The sequence below is a fragment of the Chrysemys picta genome, chromosome 15 (assembly GCF_011386835.1).
Source record: "Chrysemys picta bellii isolate R12L10 chromosome 15, ASM1138683v2, whole genome shotgun sequence".
In the NCBI taxonomy this organism is placed as follows: domain Eukaryota; kingdom Metazoa; phylum Chordata; order Testudines; family Emydidae; genus Chrysemys; species Chrysemys picta.
This window is the reverse complement of record NC_088805.1, coordinates 22,294,145-22,313,682: the sequence shown is the minus strand read 5'-3', so window position 1 is coordinate 22,313,682 and position 19,538 is coordinate 22,294,145. Positions and strand designations below refer to the sequence as shown.

At 43.8% G+C, this 19,538-nt stretch overlaps 1 protein-coding gene across 11 annotated transcripts in view; it reads right to left on the bottom strand.

Annotated features, from left to right (window-relative positions):
* RIMBP2 (RIMS binding protein 2) overlaps positions 1–19,538 on the bottom strand; it is a 359,348-nt gene that overhangs the window by 331,297 nt on the left and 8,513 nt on the right. For all 11 annotated transcript variants that reach the window (XM_024101538.3, XM_024101539.3, XM_065568590.1 and 8 more), the window contains exons 2-3: positions 8,783–8,902; positions 978–1,091 (exon numbers count right to left, since the gene is read on the bottom strand). In XM_024101538.3, coding sequence (XP_023957306.2) covers positions 978–1,091; positions 8,783–8,902 — 234 coding nt within the window. The remainder of the gene's footprint in view (positions 1–977; positions 1,092–8,782; positions 8,903–19,538) is intronic.

Sequence of the window (19,538 nt, the reverse complement as noted above, 5' to 3'; positions counted from 1 at the left end):
AACCAGAGTGAGTTAAATAACTTGTCCTATGCTAAGAGCTACAATTCTCATTAGGCAGGCAAGGCACGAGATGCCAGTCTTAATGCATGAGGTGCCAATAGCAACGTGATCACCAGTCTATTAGGAACGGGAGTGGGATCACCAGACTAATTTCAAACAGCCTGTGGACTTCTAGTCACTGCTTTCTTAGTCTGGATTTGAACTAGTGATTTAGATGATAGGATTGGGAGCATTTCACCTCTATCTCCTGAACCACCTAGTCTACAAAATAGTGCAATAATCCAGTCCACTCGATCCTGCAAACATCTATTTCAATGGAAATTGTTCTTGCACGTGCTTAGCTTTACTATTGTAAGTCTTCACAGGACAAGAGCCCAATACTGTGATGATTTGATAGATAAACCTCACAACTCATGTTTAGGCCTATGATTTTCACCTCCTGCCTCCGCAATTTTAATATGTAGCTATTATGTGATTTAATCCTAAAATCAGAAAACTCTAAAGCCCCATAGAAATCAGAGAAGCCCATGACATTTGAAATTTGTGCTTCTCTCTCATCACCATTTCATACTGATATTTTTAAAGCATTATGAACAATGTTATATATTTAAAACATTCCTCTGCAGTGCTGAAAACACAACTTAGTGCAACAGAAACAGGAAGTTTCAGGAACGGAGTATATGGATGATAAGAATACCCAAATTTATGACATTAATGATTAAAAAGATAACCAAGAGCATAAGGCAACCTGTAATTAATAGGGGTCATGAAGAAAACTTCCCTGTGGACAGTTTCATCTCACATTTGCCTACTGCAGGGTTTTGTGTGCCTTCCTCTGAAGTATCTAGTATTTCCCCACTGTTAGACATCGTACCGAGCTAGGCATACAAGGAAAAATATTTTATGGCAATTCTTTAAAGTAGTGTTATAAACCAGCTGTGAGAACTTAGGTCATGTGACTTAGCTATAAACTTTACCTTGGTCTTCTGGACAGACATAGAGGCACTTATCTTCTCTGAGGTCCTGGCCTCAGGTCTGCGGTTTGGAGGCTTCACTGAAGTTTCTTTTGCTTCCCTGCTGTCTGTTTTGGGCTGTGGAAAATAAATCATTGATCTACCATTAGGGTATAAAACCAGAATACGTTTCCCATTAGGAGCACCCAATGGTGTGACTAGCATGAACATAATTTGTCATTGCATGGGAAATCCCAAGTTTTGGGGAGTGGCCTTGAAGACAAAAAGGGCTGATAGCACATATTGCATACGACACTCAGTCTATGGATGAGGACATAAGCTCTTTGGGGCCAGACTCATCTATTTGTTTTGTGTTCGTACAGTGCTTAGCACAATGGGCCCCTGGCGCATGATTGCAGCTCCTCAGTGCTACTACACTACAAATAACTCCACTCTTAAAACACCCTCTAATAGTTATGTGGCACTGCATCTCCCTACCAGCTGCTAGGAAAGGGCAGTATTTGTGTGGAGCATCTATGTGGGTGAATGCTTGAGGACCTCCATCTCATCAGAATTGTTAGCTATGGTCAACACGGGGCAGGAGATACCCTTTGTCACATGCAACATTAAACATTGAGATATCAAGCACTCATAAAATCATGAAATCCCAGGAGTTACAGTGTGCTGGTAGAAAGCATATTTTATTTTATTTTATAGATTAAATAGAAAACATTAATGTGAGAACATTCCATTTAATAAGGAAAAGCCAAATAGAAAATACAATAGGTGGAGTTAATGTTGCAGTACATGTCACATGGCCTGATTGGACTTAAGTGTGATGAGAACACACATGCACGGGGATCTTCGAGCCTGCTGATGCTACCCAATATAGAATGAGAACAGAAACCAAAAAAAAAGTCAACAGCTCTGTTCCAAGTGTATTAGAGGATTGGGTATTTATTTTTAAGATGTGGTGTACTGTTAAACTGCTGCAGTTAGACTTTCTTTTCCCTAAAAAAAACATTTCTTTGCCTTTAATTTTGCTACATGCTACGCTTATGAAGGGGAAAGACATTAGCATTGGCTCGAGCAGGATATTCCACAGGAAGCTGTTGGACAAGCTTATACACACAAAGCTTTGCGGCATGCCTGCATCTCGAAAGAACCCCTAGTAAGGTGATCTGGGGTGGATCACTGGAACTGCCACTCATGCTGGATTGCATTGTCATTTGTGAAAACATATTGTGTTGTGACACGATTACCAAGCTCCTTTCCATGTGCCATGCAAGTACCTTGAAAGCCAGCACACTTTCCCATTTCATCACTTAGCCCCCTTGGTAACTGGTAGGTATGCAGCAGAATTAGAGCAGCTATGCCCTGAAGACTCCCCTCTCTCCTCCCCATCATGCCCCCCGCTCCCAAAGGCTTGTCTACAGGAACAATTAGTTCACTGCAAGCTGGGGCATAAATCTACCCCACACTAGCCAGATGCCATGGAGTAACATTTCCCTCGTGTGCTTTGATCTACTCCCATTTCAAAGTGGGACAGCTCAAAGCAAGCGAGAGAACTGTTAGTGCATGGCAGCAGTGTCCACATGGACACGGAGTGTGCAGCAGGCTGAGAGAGGTAGATGTATACCCCTGGCCTGAGAATTTGGTCAGCCATGTTGCTAGGAACATGTGGTAAGGATTTTACCTTGAACCAAGTTTAGCTTGTTAAGTTTTAGCTCCTAGGAAGTGTTTTATCTTTACTTCTCTTGTAACCATTTCTGACTGTAATACCCAATACCTGAATTCACTTAAAAATCTTCTTTTGTTAATAAGCTTGTTTTATTTTTTTAATGTAAACACAGCCCTGAATTGGTTTAGACTGAACTGTTTGGTAACTCCAGTTAAAGTAATAAACTGTTGACTATTGACCCTTTAGACTGCGAATGGATCTCTAATATCTGAACTACCCAGGAGCAGGCTGGAAAGTCTCAATTTCCCCAAAAATGTGTGTTCTGCAAAGGGGAGTGTGTTGGGGTCACCCTGCAAGTAGTAACTAAGGCTGGTGGAAGGAACCCAGAGTGTGACTGGAGAGTTGCTGACAGACTGCAGACCAGGGCTATACACAGACATTCAGGGTGTGACCTGCATGCTGTTAGGCTGTTTGTGAGCAGCCCTGGTTGTGAGCTACAACAGCAGTGTGAGGCACCCATGGTTGCAGGGCAGGTTGTGACAACCCCTCATTGGTCCAAATTGCACCCAAGAATGTGACACCTTCCTTAAAGAATTCCATTGGAGATCAAATTTGAGGAAGGTTGTTCTTGTGGCTAAGCTCTGGATGGGGATTCAGGACATTTGGATGCAATTTCTAGCTCTGGCAAAGACTTCCAGTATGACCGTGGGCAAATCACTTCAGTCTCTGCAGCTCAGTTCTCTGTCTGCCAAATGAAGTTAATATTTCTTCTCTTCCATCTTTTGTATGTACACCTCTACCCCGATATAATGAGACCTGATGTAACACGAATTTGAATATAACACAGTAAAGCAGCGCTCCGGGGGGATGGGGCTGCGCACTCCGGCTGATCAAAGCAAGTTCGATACAACGCGGTTTCACCTATAACGCAGTAAGATTTTTTGGCTCCAGAGGACAGTGTTATATCGAGGTAGAGGTGTATTGTCTATTTACAGTGTAAGCTCTTCAGAGCAGAGACTGTTCCTTCCTATGAATTTGTACAGTAGCTAGCACAATGGGACTCTAATTTTGGTTAGGGCTGCTAGAAGATACCATAATACAAATTTATAATTATTAAGAGATACTTGTTATTTATAGTACAACAGTACCCAAATGTGGAAGATAGCGAATCCTAGAAGATAGAGCACTGGACTTGAGCAAAGGAGTTCTTGGTTCTGTTCTTGGCTTTGCCACAGCTGTGCTGGGTGACCTTGGGCAAGTCGTGTCCTCTCTGTACCTCAGTTTCCCCATCTATAAAATAGGGATAATGATCCCATTTCCTTTGTAAAGTGCTTTGAGAGTTACTAATGAAAAGTGCTACATAAGAGTGAGGTGATATTTATTATTAAGACAATCCCTGACTCAGAGAGCTTATGTATCTTAATAACAAAAAGACAAAGCAGGGGTGGGATTTAACAGGCAAGCAAGACATGTTATTCACAAGAAAAGGGACTTGGTTAGTTGCATGTAATACTGTGTTCACTGGCCACATCCTCCTCTGTCCCTGCCTTTGAGGAAAGACAGTCCCTCCTCTTCCCCCCGCCCCAGTTTATCCTGGTGTAGAGGAAGGCAAGCAGCAACTCTTCAGCCCAAAGAACAATGATGTATGAAATGAAAGCGAGGCCTTGAAAGGGATAAGCACAAAGAGATCCCTTTTCCGTCAGGCTGAGAGCAGCCTGCTCACATCTAAAAGCTTGTGCTGGCCAGGGGATTCCCAACAGGAAAGCGGCCACAATTCTCTTACTACCCACTCCAGGACCTTCTATTCTCTTGCCAGGCTGGCCTTTTCTCAGTGCAGAAGGGGAGCTGGTGTTTGCTTATCCCTTTTACAGCAGGTTTAAATAGGCACCTCGTATAATAGAGTTCCCAGCTCTCCCCCTTTGTATGCTGCCTGACAGTCCCAGCAAGCAGTTGTTCCTTGTCTTTACATAACACTTAATCTTGGATAACCAAGAAGGCAGTGGGAGAGTAAACAGAAGTGATTGACAGCAACGTCTCCCCAGCCCCCTGATCAGGAATCAGGTGATTCAATGATATAGGCTGAGGCTATTTGGTCACCATGACCCGGTACTTGATACAATTTAAAGAAGATGTTGATTGAATACTGCAGATGAATTGATCTTTATTCTTTGAACTCAGCAATAGCAAATGAGAGGGCCTATTCAAAAGAGGGATTCTGTAGACTATTCTACCCTTAGTTCACCCCCCATACAGGGCCAGCTCCAGGCACCAGCTGAGCAAGCTGGTGCTTGGGGCGGCAGATTGTTGGAGGCGGCATTCCGCCCAATCCTAGGGTGGCACAGCCGCTTTTTTGTTTTTTGGTTCCGCTCCGGCCGCCCTGTAGGGGGCGGCGGCGCGGAGAACCAGAGCACCCTGCAGGGCAGTCCTCTTCCTTCCTTCCCTGCCAACCGGAGCGGAGCCCTTGCAGCAGGCGGCGGCGCAGCGGGAGGGGTCGCGTGGCAGCGCCCCTGCTGTAGCCCTGGCCGCCCCCTTCTATCTCTCTCCTGCCCGCTCCCCCCCCCCCCAGCCGGTCCCCCTGCAACCGCGCTCCATTTTTTTTTTTGCTTTGCCGTTCTGGCCGCCCTGTTTTTTTGTTTGTTTGGTTTTTTTTTTGCTTGGGGCGGCCAAAAAGCCAGAGCCGGCCCTGCCCCCATAATGACAAAAATAACCCATTAGAGTAAGATTACAGCAGGGAAAAAAAGCAGCAAAGCAAACTGGAGCTGAAGGGAAACAATAGGAGGGGTGAGTGCACTGGTTTGAATTAAGTAAGAATCCACCTGAATTTGAACAAAACCTTTCCACGCAGATATTCTCTCTTATCTGTGGAGCACTGGTGGTCCTTGGAGTTGCTTCTGCTACAAAGACCAGCTATCTATCAGTCTTCTACCAGTGATGCTTCCTGATAGTCATAGTCATATCCATGATGCTTTGGGGGGCTCCAGAGGCTTTTATCATCAGTTAAGCTAGAGAGGGGGGCAGGAAATGCACCTCTCTCTATACCCTGTGCATCTGCTTCAGGTGTTTATCTGATGTTACTTAGTGTAAATCCACCAAATTTGCAGAGGACTCTGAAATTGGAGGGGTAGCAAACACATAGGAGCACAGAACCAAAGTGCAAAGTGACCTAAAGAGATTAGAACAACAGGGGAGCTGCAGGCAAAGAGAAGAGATTCAGTACAAATAGATGTAAAAATGCATGCAAAGCATTTTGATGTGTATTAGTCGGTAGTATTTTTCTACAGGCGTGTTAGCTAATATTGTGCTTTACCATAGGGAAGGATAGCCCTCAGTTTATATGAGGTATCTATCTTTCTTCAAGCATGAAAATGCATTATTTGATATCATAACATTGAATCTGGATAATAAAATCCGATACCAACAGAATAGATGGGGATGGGCTCTTGCTGAAGTGCATATAAATGCATACATACTATATCTATATATCTATATATATCTATATCTATATATAAAATGAACAATGGATGCAATTACCTGCCCAATGCCATACTATTCTTAGCTAGAAATTAGTAGCAGATATTTTTAAATTTATTTTTCATAACATTTTCAGGGGGAGGAAATCTCAGTAATTTATGCCAAGCCATAAATAAATCAAAGTACTGAGTCTATTTGGTTTAGTAATAAACATTATTAGTATTTATGTTATACACCCACATAGAATGCACTGTATAAATGTGTAATTCGCTATATGAGCAAGAAAGATGCGCTGTTATATCTTACTGTCAAGGTTGGCATAATCTAAGCCACCTGGATCCAACACACCTTTGAACTCTGTAAAAAAGTTCAGCTCCAGATTCCAATTTGTAACTTAGGTCCATCTGTACTTACTACAAAAGTTTAAAACAACCTTAAATGTATATCTTTAATAATCAATGCTTTCCAAAATCTAATCAATTGTGTTTATGCAAATTATCATTTGAGGCACTGAAAATGAGCCTTACTTCAGCATTTAACGTGCACCTTATGAAAGGAAGGATCTGGTTTGCTGACAAAGGCTCAGTGCATGCAGGTATCCAGATGTAACTAACTTACTCTCCCACATCTCTTTGATCCTATCAATTACAGGGTCCTTTTGAACTATAGAATGAATTAACATGTGATCTAGTGGATAGAGCATCAGACTGAAAATCAGAATATCTGACTCCTATTCCTAGCTCTTCCTTTTCTTGCTGAATAGCTTGGAAAAGTGATGATTTAATTTCTTTGTGCCTGCATTTCCCAGTCTGTAAAGGGGGGTATAATTATATACATTCTTCTTGGTAAAGAATTTCAAGATCCCCAGATAAAAAGCATTTCAAGTATTTTGCGTTATTTAAACTCAGAACTTTTGGCCAACTTCCAAAGTTTTTATACCCCCTTATTTCCCAAAATTGCAATCCAGTTTTCTCCTCATCTTTATGTTGATTTTAGCAAGAACAAGAATGTAAATGTAATCTAACACACACATGTATTTATTTTGACAATCACAATTCTACAATGGCTCGGCTCAGCTTTTTGTTTACGTCCCTTGTAAAGGTTAATGTGTTCAACTGAACTGTGTTGTAACACTATGAAAATCAATATGCAGCACAGTAATTGCAGTTTAAATATGACAGACGGTAACTGACTGGTTCTTCTTTCATCCCTTAAAGATAATTTTTACAAATGTAATTAGTCATTTCAGATTTTTTCCTCTCCCTAGAGCAAAAGGCTAGAGAGTTTTAAGAGAGCACTTATTCGTGTCTGTGGAGGATAGAAAGCATGCTGAGATCTCTAACGGAAAAACCCACAGAAGCACTCTGGTTAACAAGGCTACATGAGTCATTCTAAGTGGCAACGGCTTGCCTAAAGCTTAGCAACCAACTTTATTTACCTGGCTAGGGAACAAATGCAGAGAGCAAATAAGTAATATAAAAATCGACTCTTTTATATGTGGATCTACATTGTCCCTATTTGACCCCAGGAAAAGGTAAACACCCATTGGGCCTGTACTGTTCTGGGCCCTACTTTCCAAGCTTTTTTGAGATTACAGTAATTTCCATTATTACCAAGAAAGATAAAAAATTGTAATTAAATATAAATTCTACGCTGTGCTGCTCAGTCAGTGGTTTCCTATCTTTTTATCTATTTCCTTGAAGATATGCTGTGACTAATTTACAGCTAATGGATGTACTTGCCTCATAGCACTAGGGAAATAATCTCTGAAGACATTCTGTGGAATCTGACAAGTAGCATCAGGGTTAGGTGAATAAATATGACCAGCTGTCAGACTCTGGGACCTGTTCAGACCTGCAGAGCCATTCTGGTGCTTCACCCTGGCAGACAGACTAGGTGAATCTCCAACTCTGGACCTCAGGCTAAAGCCAAGATTTTCAAACCTTGGTGACCCACAGTTAAGCCTCCAGTAGGTGGCCTAGTTTTCAGGAGCACTGACCACAAAGTGTCTTCCACTGATTATTTTCAGAGCTTTTGTTAAAATCAGGGCCCTAATTTTGGCACCCAAATATGGTCTAGGGAATCTAATCTTAGTGTCCCATTTTTAAAAATCTTGGCCTGAGTACCCATATGGGAGGGAAAGCTATTGGGAGAGACAGGAAGCCTTTATTTGAAGTAGAATCCAGATTCAGGACATTTAAAGACAAACCACGGGATGGGGCGAGTGTTTGGACAGCAGTATAGTCAGTGGGTACCTTTTTAGTGCAGGGAATATGGCATGGAGCAATCATTAATAACAATGCAGATGCAGCAGTATTACACTGACAACATCCACTAGACAGGGACTGTATCCACAGACCATATCTGAAGTTAGCAGGGGGCACCCAGAACTTAACTGGTTATCTAAGGTCTCTCAAGGTCTAGGACATCCCTCTTTATGGCACAGAGAGCCTTTGGAGCTATGATTACAGCTACTTTGTTAACTGCAATACCCCCTTTTTATAACCCCAAAAAAGGGAGATATGAAAATATTATTCATTTAAGAGGCCAAATGAATAGTTTCCAGGTTGCATTCAATGTGTTCTTTGCCCTCCTACCATGTACTCAAAGTTACTAGGCAGATTTTGAAGTGGATTAGGTTATTCACTGATCTGAAAACTGTACATTACACACTTACCGGTTTAACCTCCTCCTGCTGTTTGCTTGAGGATTTTTCCACTTTTGGAACCGACTGAGAGACCTTGGGGGATTCAAGGACAGCATTGCCATGATCCAGATCATGGTTGATGCTCTTCTCCTATAACAGAAAGATGCAGTACTGATATCACCATGAGAGCATTTAAAGGTCTATTGAGAGAAGCCAAATTCTGTCTTACAGGACTTCCAAATGGACACTCTTCCCTGTGAGAAGGAAGTAAAGGTGAGAATGAGGGCTTGTCTATACTGTTGCTTAAATCAACGTAAGTTACGTTGTTCGAGGTGTGAAAAATCCACCCACCTGAGCAATGTAACTTACATCAACTTAAAGCGATGTCTCCACCGTGCTATATTGGCAGGTGGCACTGTCCTGACGACATGGCTTCTGCCTCTTGTTGAGGTGGAGTAATTATGTCGATGGGAGAGCGCTCTCCCGTCAGCATAGCACATCTTCACTAGACGTGCTACAGCTGTGCCTCTGCATCGATGCACTGCTGCCGATTTAGTGTGGTAGTGAACACAAGCCCAGAAATATTGCCCCACAGAAATAGCTTTGAACTCTCCAAACTACTGGAGTTTCATAGTCAGTCACCATTCCTCAGGAATACATGTATGAAGTACATTATTTTGATATTTATCATTTCCCTGTTAATGTGCCCTTATCCTCTTCCTCCAAAAAGTGATATTGCTTGCCTTTCCTCTAACTTAGGACCTCACTGACATTCCCTTCAAGTAAGCTGTACTTCTCCATAGAATAGAATTGGGAAGACTTTGCAATAGGTGGATGCACTTCCTATTGACTCACAAGAGTCATAAGCAATCCTATAGGATCAGTGTTACCCTTTCCTTCTGAGCAAGTCTACTGCAGATGAAGATGTATGGACAGCGTGATGCATCCTCAATTATTTGATAAGTGGTGGCAGGTAGGACAGGTAACAGTGGAATGGCAGTTTCCAACAGTAAGACTAAATCCCTGGGGAACAGCACTGTGCCTTCCTCCCTGTTTTGGAGAGCAGCGAGCATAATGTCAGTGCTCAACAGATACTCTAGCTCAGGTGTTCTCAAATTTCACTGCACCGAGACCCCCTTCTGACAACAAAAATTACTACAAGACCCCAGGAGGGAGGACTGAAGCCTGAGCCTGCCTGAGCCCCACTGCCCTGGGCGGGGGATTGAGGGGGCAAAGCCGAACCCCAAAGGCATCAGCCCTGGCGGGGGGCTGTAACCTGAGCCCTGCCACCCAGGGCTGAAGCCCTTGGGCTTTGGCCCCGGACAGCGGAGCTCAGTCTTTGACTTTGGCCCCAGACCCCAGCAAGTCTAACACCAGCCCGGGCGACCCCATTAAAATGGGGCCGCGACCCACAGTTTGGGAACCGTTGCTCTAGATAATGGAACAAAGTATCTATTACAATATCTTTCCCTGCTCCCCAAAATAGATTGATTGTGCTTCGCTTTTTATAAAAATTGTGCATCGAACCCATACTGCAAGGGAGGGCAAAAATCAGAGCAGCACTGAACTTAACCTACGGACAGATCCCTGGGCCAGGGATCAGCAGTAGAGCTGGGTGGAAAAAGGTTTTCCTCATTCCATGAAAATTTGAGATTTTGAAAATTTTCCCCATCACTAATTGGGATAAATAGTTGAAATCTTGAAAATTTGTTACTTGTAATACAGTAGCATCTAGAGACCTCATTGTGCACATCTAAAGGAAGAGACACACTCTGCCCTGAAGCATTCACACTAAATATACATGGGGAAACAGAGTAGGGAAGTGACTTGCCCAAGGTCATACAGCAGGTCAGTGGCAGAAGCAGGAACAGCACCCAGATCTCTCAAGCCCCAGTCCAATGCCCCATCTGCTAACCTACACCACCTTCCACTTTACCCATCACAGCATAAGAAGGGTAAAAAGAACAAGTAGGATGTGCTGTTTTGTTTGGCATTACCTGGAGTTGCATTAACATTCATACAAATCAAGTGCTTCCCTTCTGTTGAGGGGGGAAAAAGGTGTCTGGGAACAAATTAACAGCAACCTTAGGTGCTTATCTGTCCCTGTTAACTATATTAAAGACTTGTGTTCAGATAATATGGTATCTGTCAGCACCCCCATGAGGTAGGGCAGTGCTGTTAGTCACTTTACAGATGGAGAGCTAAGGCACAGAGAGACTAAATGACTTGCCCAACGTCACACAGTGTCTGGGGCAGAGCAGGGACTAGAACTCCGGTCTCTTGAGTCCCAGGCTCTGTCTGAATCACTAGCCCATATTTCCCCCCTGGAAAGTCCTTGTGGAACAAGACATAGCTGTGCAGGATAGGTTTCATGCTTTCTGGGCTGCAGGGCATGGACCATTTTAGACCGTTTCAGTGCATTTCCAGGTTGATCAGACTCACACCAGTGTTGGCTCATTACACACAGACAAGCTGCTGACTTCATTCTGGCACCAAACAACATTTAAAACAACCTGACTGTTAGATTGACAGCCTAGCAAGTGGCACTGGCACCCTTACTGCTGCTGATGGCTTCCCAAGCCAGCCGTGACACCACGACTCCACATGGGAGCAGGAGAATTATGTTTTGTGCTTCTATCAGCCCTCCAAAAACACCGCTGGTCTAAAAATATCAGCTACCGAAAGAGAAAAGTCGCTCAAAGAAAAATAACTTTAAGGCGAAGGAGACGGGAGCAAGGATAGCTTGACAGCTGACAGTCGTTTACAAATTACCACTCGCTAACATTGTAGCCTTCAGAGCTTGGCTTTCCATAGATAAAGCATCAGAAGACAGCAGGACTTAGCTTCAATTCATTCTATCCAATACAAGACTAGTAAAAGTAGTAAAACCAGCAGAACCCATTCCACAATCTCAGATTAAACACATGCCCTTGCATACACCCCTCCCCCCCACAAAGCCCCCTAGACTGGTACAGTTTCCTCCAGCCTTCTGGTCATTCAGTACAGTGGAAACCCAGAGAAGGGAAGGGAAGAGTCGTGAGCACATTTTTCACAACTGACCTCAGGTAGAGGGAAGGATCCTAGGCAAAGGGGCTGTCTCTTTTAGGCACACCCACAAGCTATGCAGATCCCCAGAGGCATTTAGCATCGACACCCTAGGGAGAGAGAGAGCCCATTCCACAGTCCTGCTCCCAGATCCAATCAAACTGGCCTGCCAGGGACACCTAAATCCACAAGACTTCATAGACACTACATTAACTCTCTTTGCAATCTCCATGGGATAGGAAAGACAAGATATGCTACTTCCTCCCCCAACTGCTTTCAGGGTTGGGACGGCTAAGCATCTATGAGGTAATGCTCCCTGTGCAAATTTTGGGGTTGGGGGCAAAGCTGGGCTTATACAAGATCAGACAGACCCAGATAGGAGGGCTGTGCTAGGGAGAAACCCTAGCTCCCCTGCATCTGGAGAAGAGGAGCTCCATCTCTGAAGTACCACTTCATGTGTGATCATGTGTGTGTGAGTAGGGGGGGTCTGATCTGGGCCCATAGAAGCTCACAAAGACCCTGTAAAAATGAGTCACCACCTCCCAAGCACCTCCTGATTGCCTGGGGTGGCTCTGCAGCACCTTGCTCTCTTGCGGGACTCCTCAATAACTCCACCTAGTCCATAATGTTTAAAAAGCTCCCCTTCTGGAAGGGGATCTAGTTATTTAGTTCATTCACACACTAGTCCCCCTCCAGGCCCCAGTCCTTCCCCTTAGTCAAGGAGCCCACTGCCCTCCTTCCTGGAATCCTGGAATCCTTCACACCCCTTCACCCAGCTGGCCCCTGTAACCACTGGTTCCACAGTTCAGACAGTTCTCTCTCCTTGAATCAGGAGCCCCCAGCCCTCCTTCCTGGAGCTGGGTTGTAATCCAAAATTCCTTTACTCCCTATAGATGTTTCCTCAGGCCAGCTGCAGCCTCCCAAGGCCTCTGTCCCACTCAAGCGACTTACTCTCCCTCACACCTGGCCTGAGATAGTCAAGTAACTCTCTTCTCACATGAAGAAATATTTTTTTCCCCATCTGGGAGGGGAGCTGATCTTGTCATAGATGGTGCTGAGGCTCATCTCCCATTAACGTGGAACTGGGTCAGCCACCCAGAGACAGACCCAGATAGACCCCAACCAGCAGTCTTCCAATTCCTGTGACTTGGGCAGGTCTCACACCTTCCTCTCTAGCCTGCGTTGTTTTGCTCAGATGGTTCCTCCTGGCACTTTTAGGGTACTAGACTGATCTTTTAATCCTCACATTTGATGGTTTTCAACCAGACTCTGAGATTTACTAAAGTTAGCACAGATAAAAATTGCTGGATTGGCAGCCCTAGAGAACGAAGTCATTATTTACGCACAGAAAATTTACAGCAAAGACAGTGGCAACACAAAACTACGCACACACTGTGGACCTGTGAGGAGTGAAGATGATTCAGCCGCAATGCCCATTCAGTCCTTGTGCTCTCTTCCAAGACTGTGGACATGGATTCCAGTAGATTGATAGATGTAGGTAACATATCTACTAATAATTAGACCAATACCAGCTCAGCTCATTTCATTTCAGCCACCAAATGGCCATCAAATGGCAAGAGCAATTTTCATTACTCGTGGTCTGGGTTCAAAGCAGTGACCTAAAGGAAAGGCTCGGTCTCCCACTGAAGAAGTGACAAAACAGGCAAGCATCCCTGCTGAATTCCTTCTTTCCAGAGTGCTTCAAGTGCTGTGACAAAGTGGGAAAGTTTCTAATGTTTTCTCTGAATACTATGTGTGCCTCAGTTTCCCTTATGTGTTACTCAAGTATCTAGGTGGTGGAATAAGGACGTGTGATCATTGCAGAGAGCCCAAGTGGGCAGGTGTGATTGCTGACTGGGCACAGAATAGCCGACACTTTGTATCCTGGCAACTGATGGCCGGAGCCCCATCCCCGGCAAGGAGCCAACCAAAGGGGTTGGAGAACAAAAAAACCCAGGTGACCTGTTTGCCTGAGAAAAAGACAAAGGACGGAGGAGGGGCAACAGGGGTGTCTGAGGCTGGGCTGCTGAAAGCAAGTCAGTCTAAGGGTGGGAGGAGCCTGGGCTCTGGATCCCCCCCAAGATGGACTTCACTGAATGTTCCTGATTTCTGTGCTAACAAGATCTGTTCTATGTTGTGTTCCTGATGACTAATAAACCCTTCTGTTTTACCATGCTGGCTGAGAGTCACTGCTGACTGTGAAGTTGGGGTGCATGACCCTTTGGGGGTGTGTAATGCTTCCCCAGGCGTCCAATCCAGGTGGGCTCATGGTGGGGAGCTCACGGTGTGAACGGGGGGGGTGCTGAATGATCCGAGGTCAGACTCGGGAAGCACTGAAGCCGAGGAGGCTACTTGCCCTCCTGAGTGTGCACCCTGAGGGGAGACACAGTGAACTAGAGTCCTGTCTGAACTTCATTCAGAGCGGTGTCAGAGCAACAAGGCTGTGACTCCGTGGCAAAAGGATAGGGAAACGAAAAGCAACCTGGTCTTCAATGGCAATAGCAATAAGCAAAAATGGGGAAATATGCTTTTTATTGTGCATATTGGCCAAAGGCAGCAGCTTTAGGATGTATCACACCCTCATATGTTTTTTTGCTTGGGCAACGCCAGTTGCTATCTATATAATGTACAGAGACACTAACTGCATATGCAGTATCACTTTTGTTTTGCTAATAATTTTGATTTATTCTGTCTGCCATGTCTATTTAGGCCATAAACACTTATGATCTTATGGGCAAGGACTGTGTTTGCATAGTTAATACAGTATCTAACACAGCGGGGTGCTGATCGTGGCTGAGACTTCAAATCACTAGTGTGATACAAATAAAATACTGAAAGCTCTCTGCAGGCAGAGATTTTTCAGACCAATGGAGAAGGCAAGTAACTGAAGCTAGCCCTCAATATGTAGAAGTCAAACTGAATTTGGACTAGAAGGGGGTCCAACTTTCAGATCAGATCTCAAACCACAGCAGAGATTTGAGCCCGAGTTTTGGGCCAGCTCTAGGTTAGATTTACACTATTAACTAAAATGAAGCATAATAAGCAGACTCTCCAAATGTTTAAGATAATCATTAGTGTTCAGTTTCTAAAATGCCTGAGCCATGTTTCATGGGTGTCCTCCTCTCTCCAAATTTGAAAACTATGGTGGTATCTCTAGTTCGTCTCCGTTCAACTGTTCTTGCAACATTTTATTTTGAGCTTTTCAGCTTTGAAAGTGGGTTTAAGTAAACAGTGCCCATCACCTACCTTTCCGATCTGTCCTGAGCTGCAGGCACACTGTCCCATTTAGAGACCAAAAAGCCAAGAGCAGGTTCCACAGGAAATCCCCATATCCAGGGAGCAGGAAGTTTCACCTATATCCAGGGACGGTTCAAGAATCACAAATGCAACAGGCAGCTCCACATCAATGAAAACACTTTACCTTTAAGGAGCTGGCAGCTGGCTTTCACTTCAGCAGCACGCAGTACAATAAAACCAGACTTCGCTTCGCTTTTTTTACAATTCTGATTGATTTAAAATCAATCTAAAATATTTCTGTTCTCTGTCAGTTTTTTATATATTATCCCACCAAGGGAGCTTTGACACTTCAATGTCAGAACAAACCCAAAAGCAATTTGCAGAGTTAATGTAGATTTGAAAAAAAGATTTATCTATAGAAGTGCTACAGTGTCTTCCGCAGCAAAACGGTTTCCATAAACTCTTGCAGAGCAGTGTAGCATCAGTGCTTCACTTTTAAAGGAAAAGCATCCTCTGTCTAAAAACAAAATATAAGCAAACTGTTCTGTCACCAAGCCAGCATATCGCACATGCACAATTCTGATCTTTGTGCTTAACCAACACAGTGAAAATCCACAGTGAGGAAAATTATCCGTGCAGCCTTTGGTCACAGAAGAGGTAGAGGGGTTCCATTTAAGCTTCCTGCATCAGGTGAAGAAAGAGATAAAATACAAAATGTGACTGCTCCAACCAAGCAAGCACAGAGCTTTCTACCTAATGCATTCTCAATTGTCCATGTGGGATTGAAAAGCTGATGTCTGTGGGATACAAATTAAAGACTCACTCTGAAGATACAAGCCTGCTAATGCCCAATGCGCTGTGTCATTTAATGTGAGTGTAAACACACTTACTGACATCCCGCTGCAGTCAATATCCATTATATCATGCATTTTGTCGGAAAGGCAGAAGATACATGGTTTCTGGTTAGCAAATCAAAAACATTCCTTGTGAATCTACAGAGATGAAAGACACTGTTACTGTTGTTGAATGAATTGTGCTCAGTGGCACAGTAGGTTAATGCAAAAGTCTTTCACCTTAGGAGACCTGGGTTTAAATCTCCTTTGCATTCAGCGCCTGATCCAAGTCCCTTTGAAGCCAGTAGGAATATTTCTATTGACTTCATTGGGAGCTCAACTGCACCCTTAATGCTCACTTCAGATCTCCCTGCCTGAGTAGTACTTCCCTCACCAACCAAGGAGGAGCAGCAGCTCTGGGGAAACAGAGCTGCCCCAAGACAGGGAGCACCCCGCCTCTGCTTATTTCAGCCGGAGCTGCACCTCAAAAGCTCGCTCTTACTTCAGCCTCTTTTAGCATGTGTAATATCTCATCCAGCTCATTTGTGCATGTCCAGATTTTTCAGACACACTTAATGGCCCATTCTCAATAGCGACTTGTGCTAAGTCTTCATTACGTCTTAAATGGGACGCTTTAATATTTGGTTTTCTTGTTAAGGAATTCAGTAGCTCTCACTCATTTTAGCATCAAGTCTTTAGGGCTACTTTGTGGGTAGACAGACTGTCCTGCTGGGAGAATATTCAGAACTATTCTGTACTCACTGTCTCTCCCCATTTTCATGAGGCTTTCACTAATATACTAGAGACCATATGGAATAGCCTTTGATTGCCTAAGAGGTCTTGCCCATCTCTAAATTCTACCATATTCTAGGATTCTCCTGCTCTACCTTTCCAATTCCCATTATAGCTCCACTCCATTACAGATTCTCCACTCTGGACATTTTCTTTAAACCCATACATTGTAGGCAAGAAATCAGTGGTCCAATCCAGCTTCCACTGATATCAATGGAGACATGCCCATTGAGCTAGCCCCAGATGAGCTTGCTTTCAGAAAGCGGCACTACCGAAACATCCCTAAGAGAAAAAAATATTTAGCTCTCCTCCCCAAAGCAGGAGAGATGTCAGCGACAAGACTTTGGAGCCTCCCTAAGAAAGAAGATTGAGATTGTTCTTAGAAACTTCTAAACATCAGAGAGTCAGAACCTAGCTGATGTAAGCCAGCATCGTTTTAGAGAAGTCAATGAAGCCATGCTTAGTTATACCAGCTGAGCAGCTTGCCCAGAACATGCCGCCCTGGGGCTTCGGTCTATCTAATACTCCGTAAAAACACTACTAATGACACACCTGAGAAATGCAGAAGTTTAATGGCTAATTTTAAAACATTTATTGAAAATACTAATGAGATTCGATAGTAAAATAAATGAATGTCTCAAATTTTGTTTACATTCCTCACTTTTCATAAAAAAATTGTGGAGAGAGATATACACATGAAAACCTGGCAAAGTTTTTGATTTTTAAACCTAATTTTGAAACCAAACTTTCTCCTGACCCTCAGATTTTAGAAGAGAAAAAAAATAAGCTGCCTGTGTGAGCCAAGCTTCCTTTGAAACAAGTTTTAACAGTTACCAAGGGAAATGCTGAAGCAAATGTTACTAGATTGATGCAAATGCACGAGTAATATAGTGCTTCTGTAAAACCACACAGTATCTAATAGTCTGTTTTATTTCAGCCATAATCAGGGCCGGCTCCAGGCACCAGCCCACCAAGCATGTGCTTGGGGCGACACCTGGAGGGGGGCGGCATGGCGCGAGAGTGGAGCCCCGGCCAGGCTCGCTGCCCTCCTGCCGGCGCCCCGGCCGCTGGGGAGAGCGGAGCCCTGGCCGGGCTCTCCGCCCTCCTCCCGACACTCCGGCTGGTCGGGGAGAGTGGGCCTGCGGCCGGGCTCGGCACCCTCCCCTGCCGTGCCCCCCGCCGGGGGGGGGGGGGGTGAGCAGCGGGAGGCTTTTTTGCCTGGGGCGGCAAAAAAGCCAGAGCCGGCCCTGGCCATAATACACTTGCTCTAAATATGGAGAGTGTTGTAAGCAAGACACTTCCACTGTTCTCTGTGCTGATTAGGCCTCAACTGGAATATTGTGATTAGTTCTGGGAGTCACATTTCAGGAAAGAGTTGGACAAATTGAAGAAAGTCCAGAGAAGAGCAACAAAAATGATTAAAGGCCTAGAAAACATGACCTACGAGGGAAGATTGAAAATACTGGGTTTATTTAGTCTGGAGAAAAGAAGACTGAGAGGGGACATAGTTTTCAAGAACATAAAAGGTTGGTACAAGGAGGAGGGAGAAAAATTGTTCTCTTTAACCTCTGAGGATCGGACAAGAAGCAATGGGCTTAAATTGCAGCAAGGGCAATTTAGGTTGGATATTAGGAAAAACTAAGGGTGGTTAAGCACTGGAATAAATTGCCTAGGGAAGTTGTGGAATCTCCAGCATTGGAGATTTTTAAGAGCAGGTAAGACAAACACCTGTCAGGGATGGTCTAGATAATACTTAGTGCTGCCATGAGTGTAGGGGACTGCTCTAGATGACCTCTCGAGGTCCCTTCCAGTCCTGTGATTCTATATTGAAGACAGCTAAAGAGGACTATGTGCATTGTAAATAAGAGGTCTCATCCTGCAGAGCTCTCACCTCCAATGGATTACTTAAGTGAGTAAGGTTCTCTCAAATGAGTAAGACTGTGCAGGCTCAAGCCTTAAGCTTCTATCATGAGATTTTCGACAACAAAGCCATTTCCAATACATTTTTTCTAATACAAACTAAATTGTATAGCAACACAGTGATTTATTGACAGGATGGCTGTTCCAAACAAGCATAATTAGAGGGCCTAATTATCGTCTAACTGCTCATTGTATATAATGCTTCAGATAAAGGTCACTGTTTTGAAACCTAATGAAGTAATTATTTTCCTCTGAGATTCCACCTACTATAGCTAATATGAATGGTTTTCAAAAAAGGAAAAAGTCAGAAGCACAGTATAAATACATGCTGGAAATACAATTCATCTTTCTTTTAGAAACCTACCTTATTTCACAGCATGTTAATTCTGTTTTTCACCAGATTTTGGGAGAGTTAAAAACTACTTTGATTTTGAGCTTTCTATGAATGTTTAGTTTTATTTCCAAACAGCATTCGGTCATAAATTTGGTTAGTTTAATGTGTGTGATTGGAATTTTAAAAAGTAGGAATGGCGCAACTCCAAGGGACAGGTTAGTCTTGATTTTATCCTGACTGCAATCAAACACCTGCAAAGTGACAGATATGACCACTTACTTGGCACAACTCAGGAAGAGGGATCGAAAAACCTCTGGATGCCAACTGAAAGAGTACACGGGGATATGGAGGAAAACAGGGATCCCCTGGGTTCATCAAAAGCATATCATGTAAGGTCTCTAATGAAAGCCTGTGTCACACTGGACATCATAATTGTTGCAAAACGTGTGTATGGATGTAGTGTAAGGAATTACGACTATATACTGGAAATGACATTCTTAAGATTTGTGACTAGCAATTGGTCACCAGAAAGGTGAAAAGCTGGTTCTTTTTCAGGCAAGAAATGTTTATCTGTCCATTTACATGTAAATTAAATATTGTACAGCTCACAATGGGCCTCCATTTA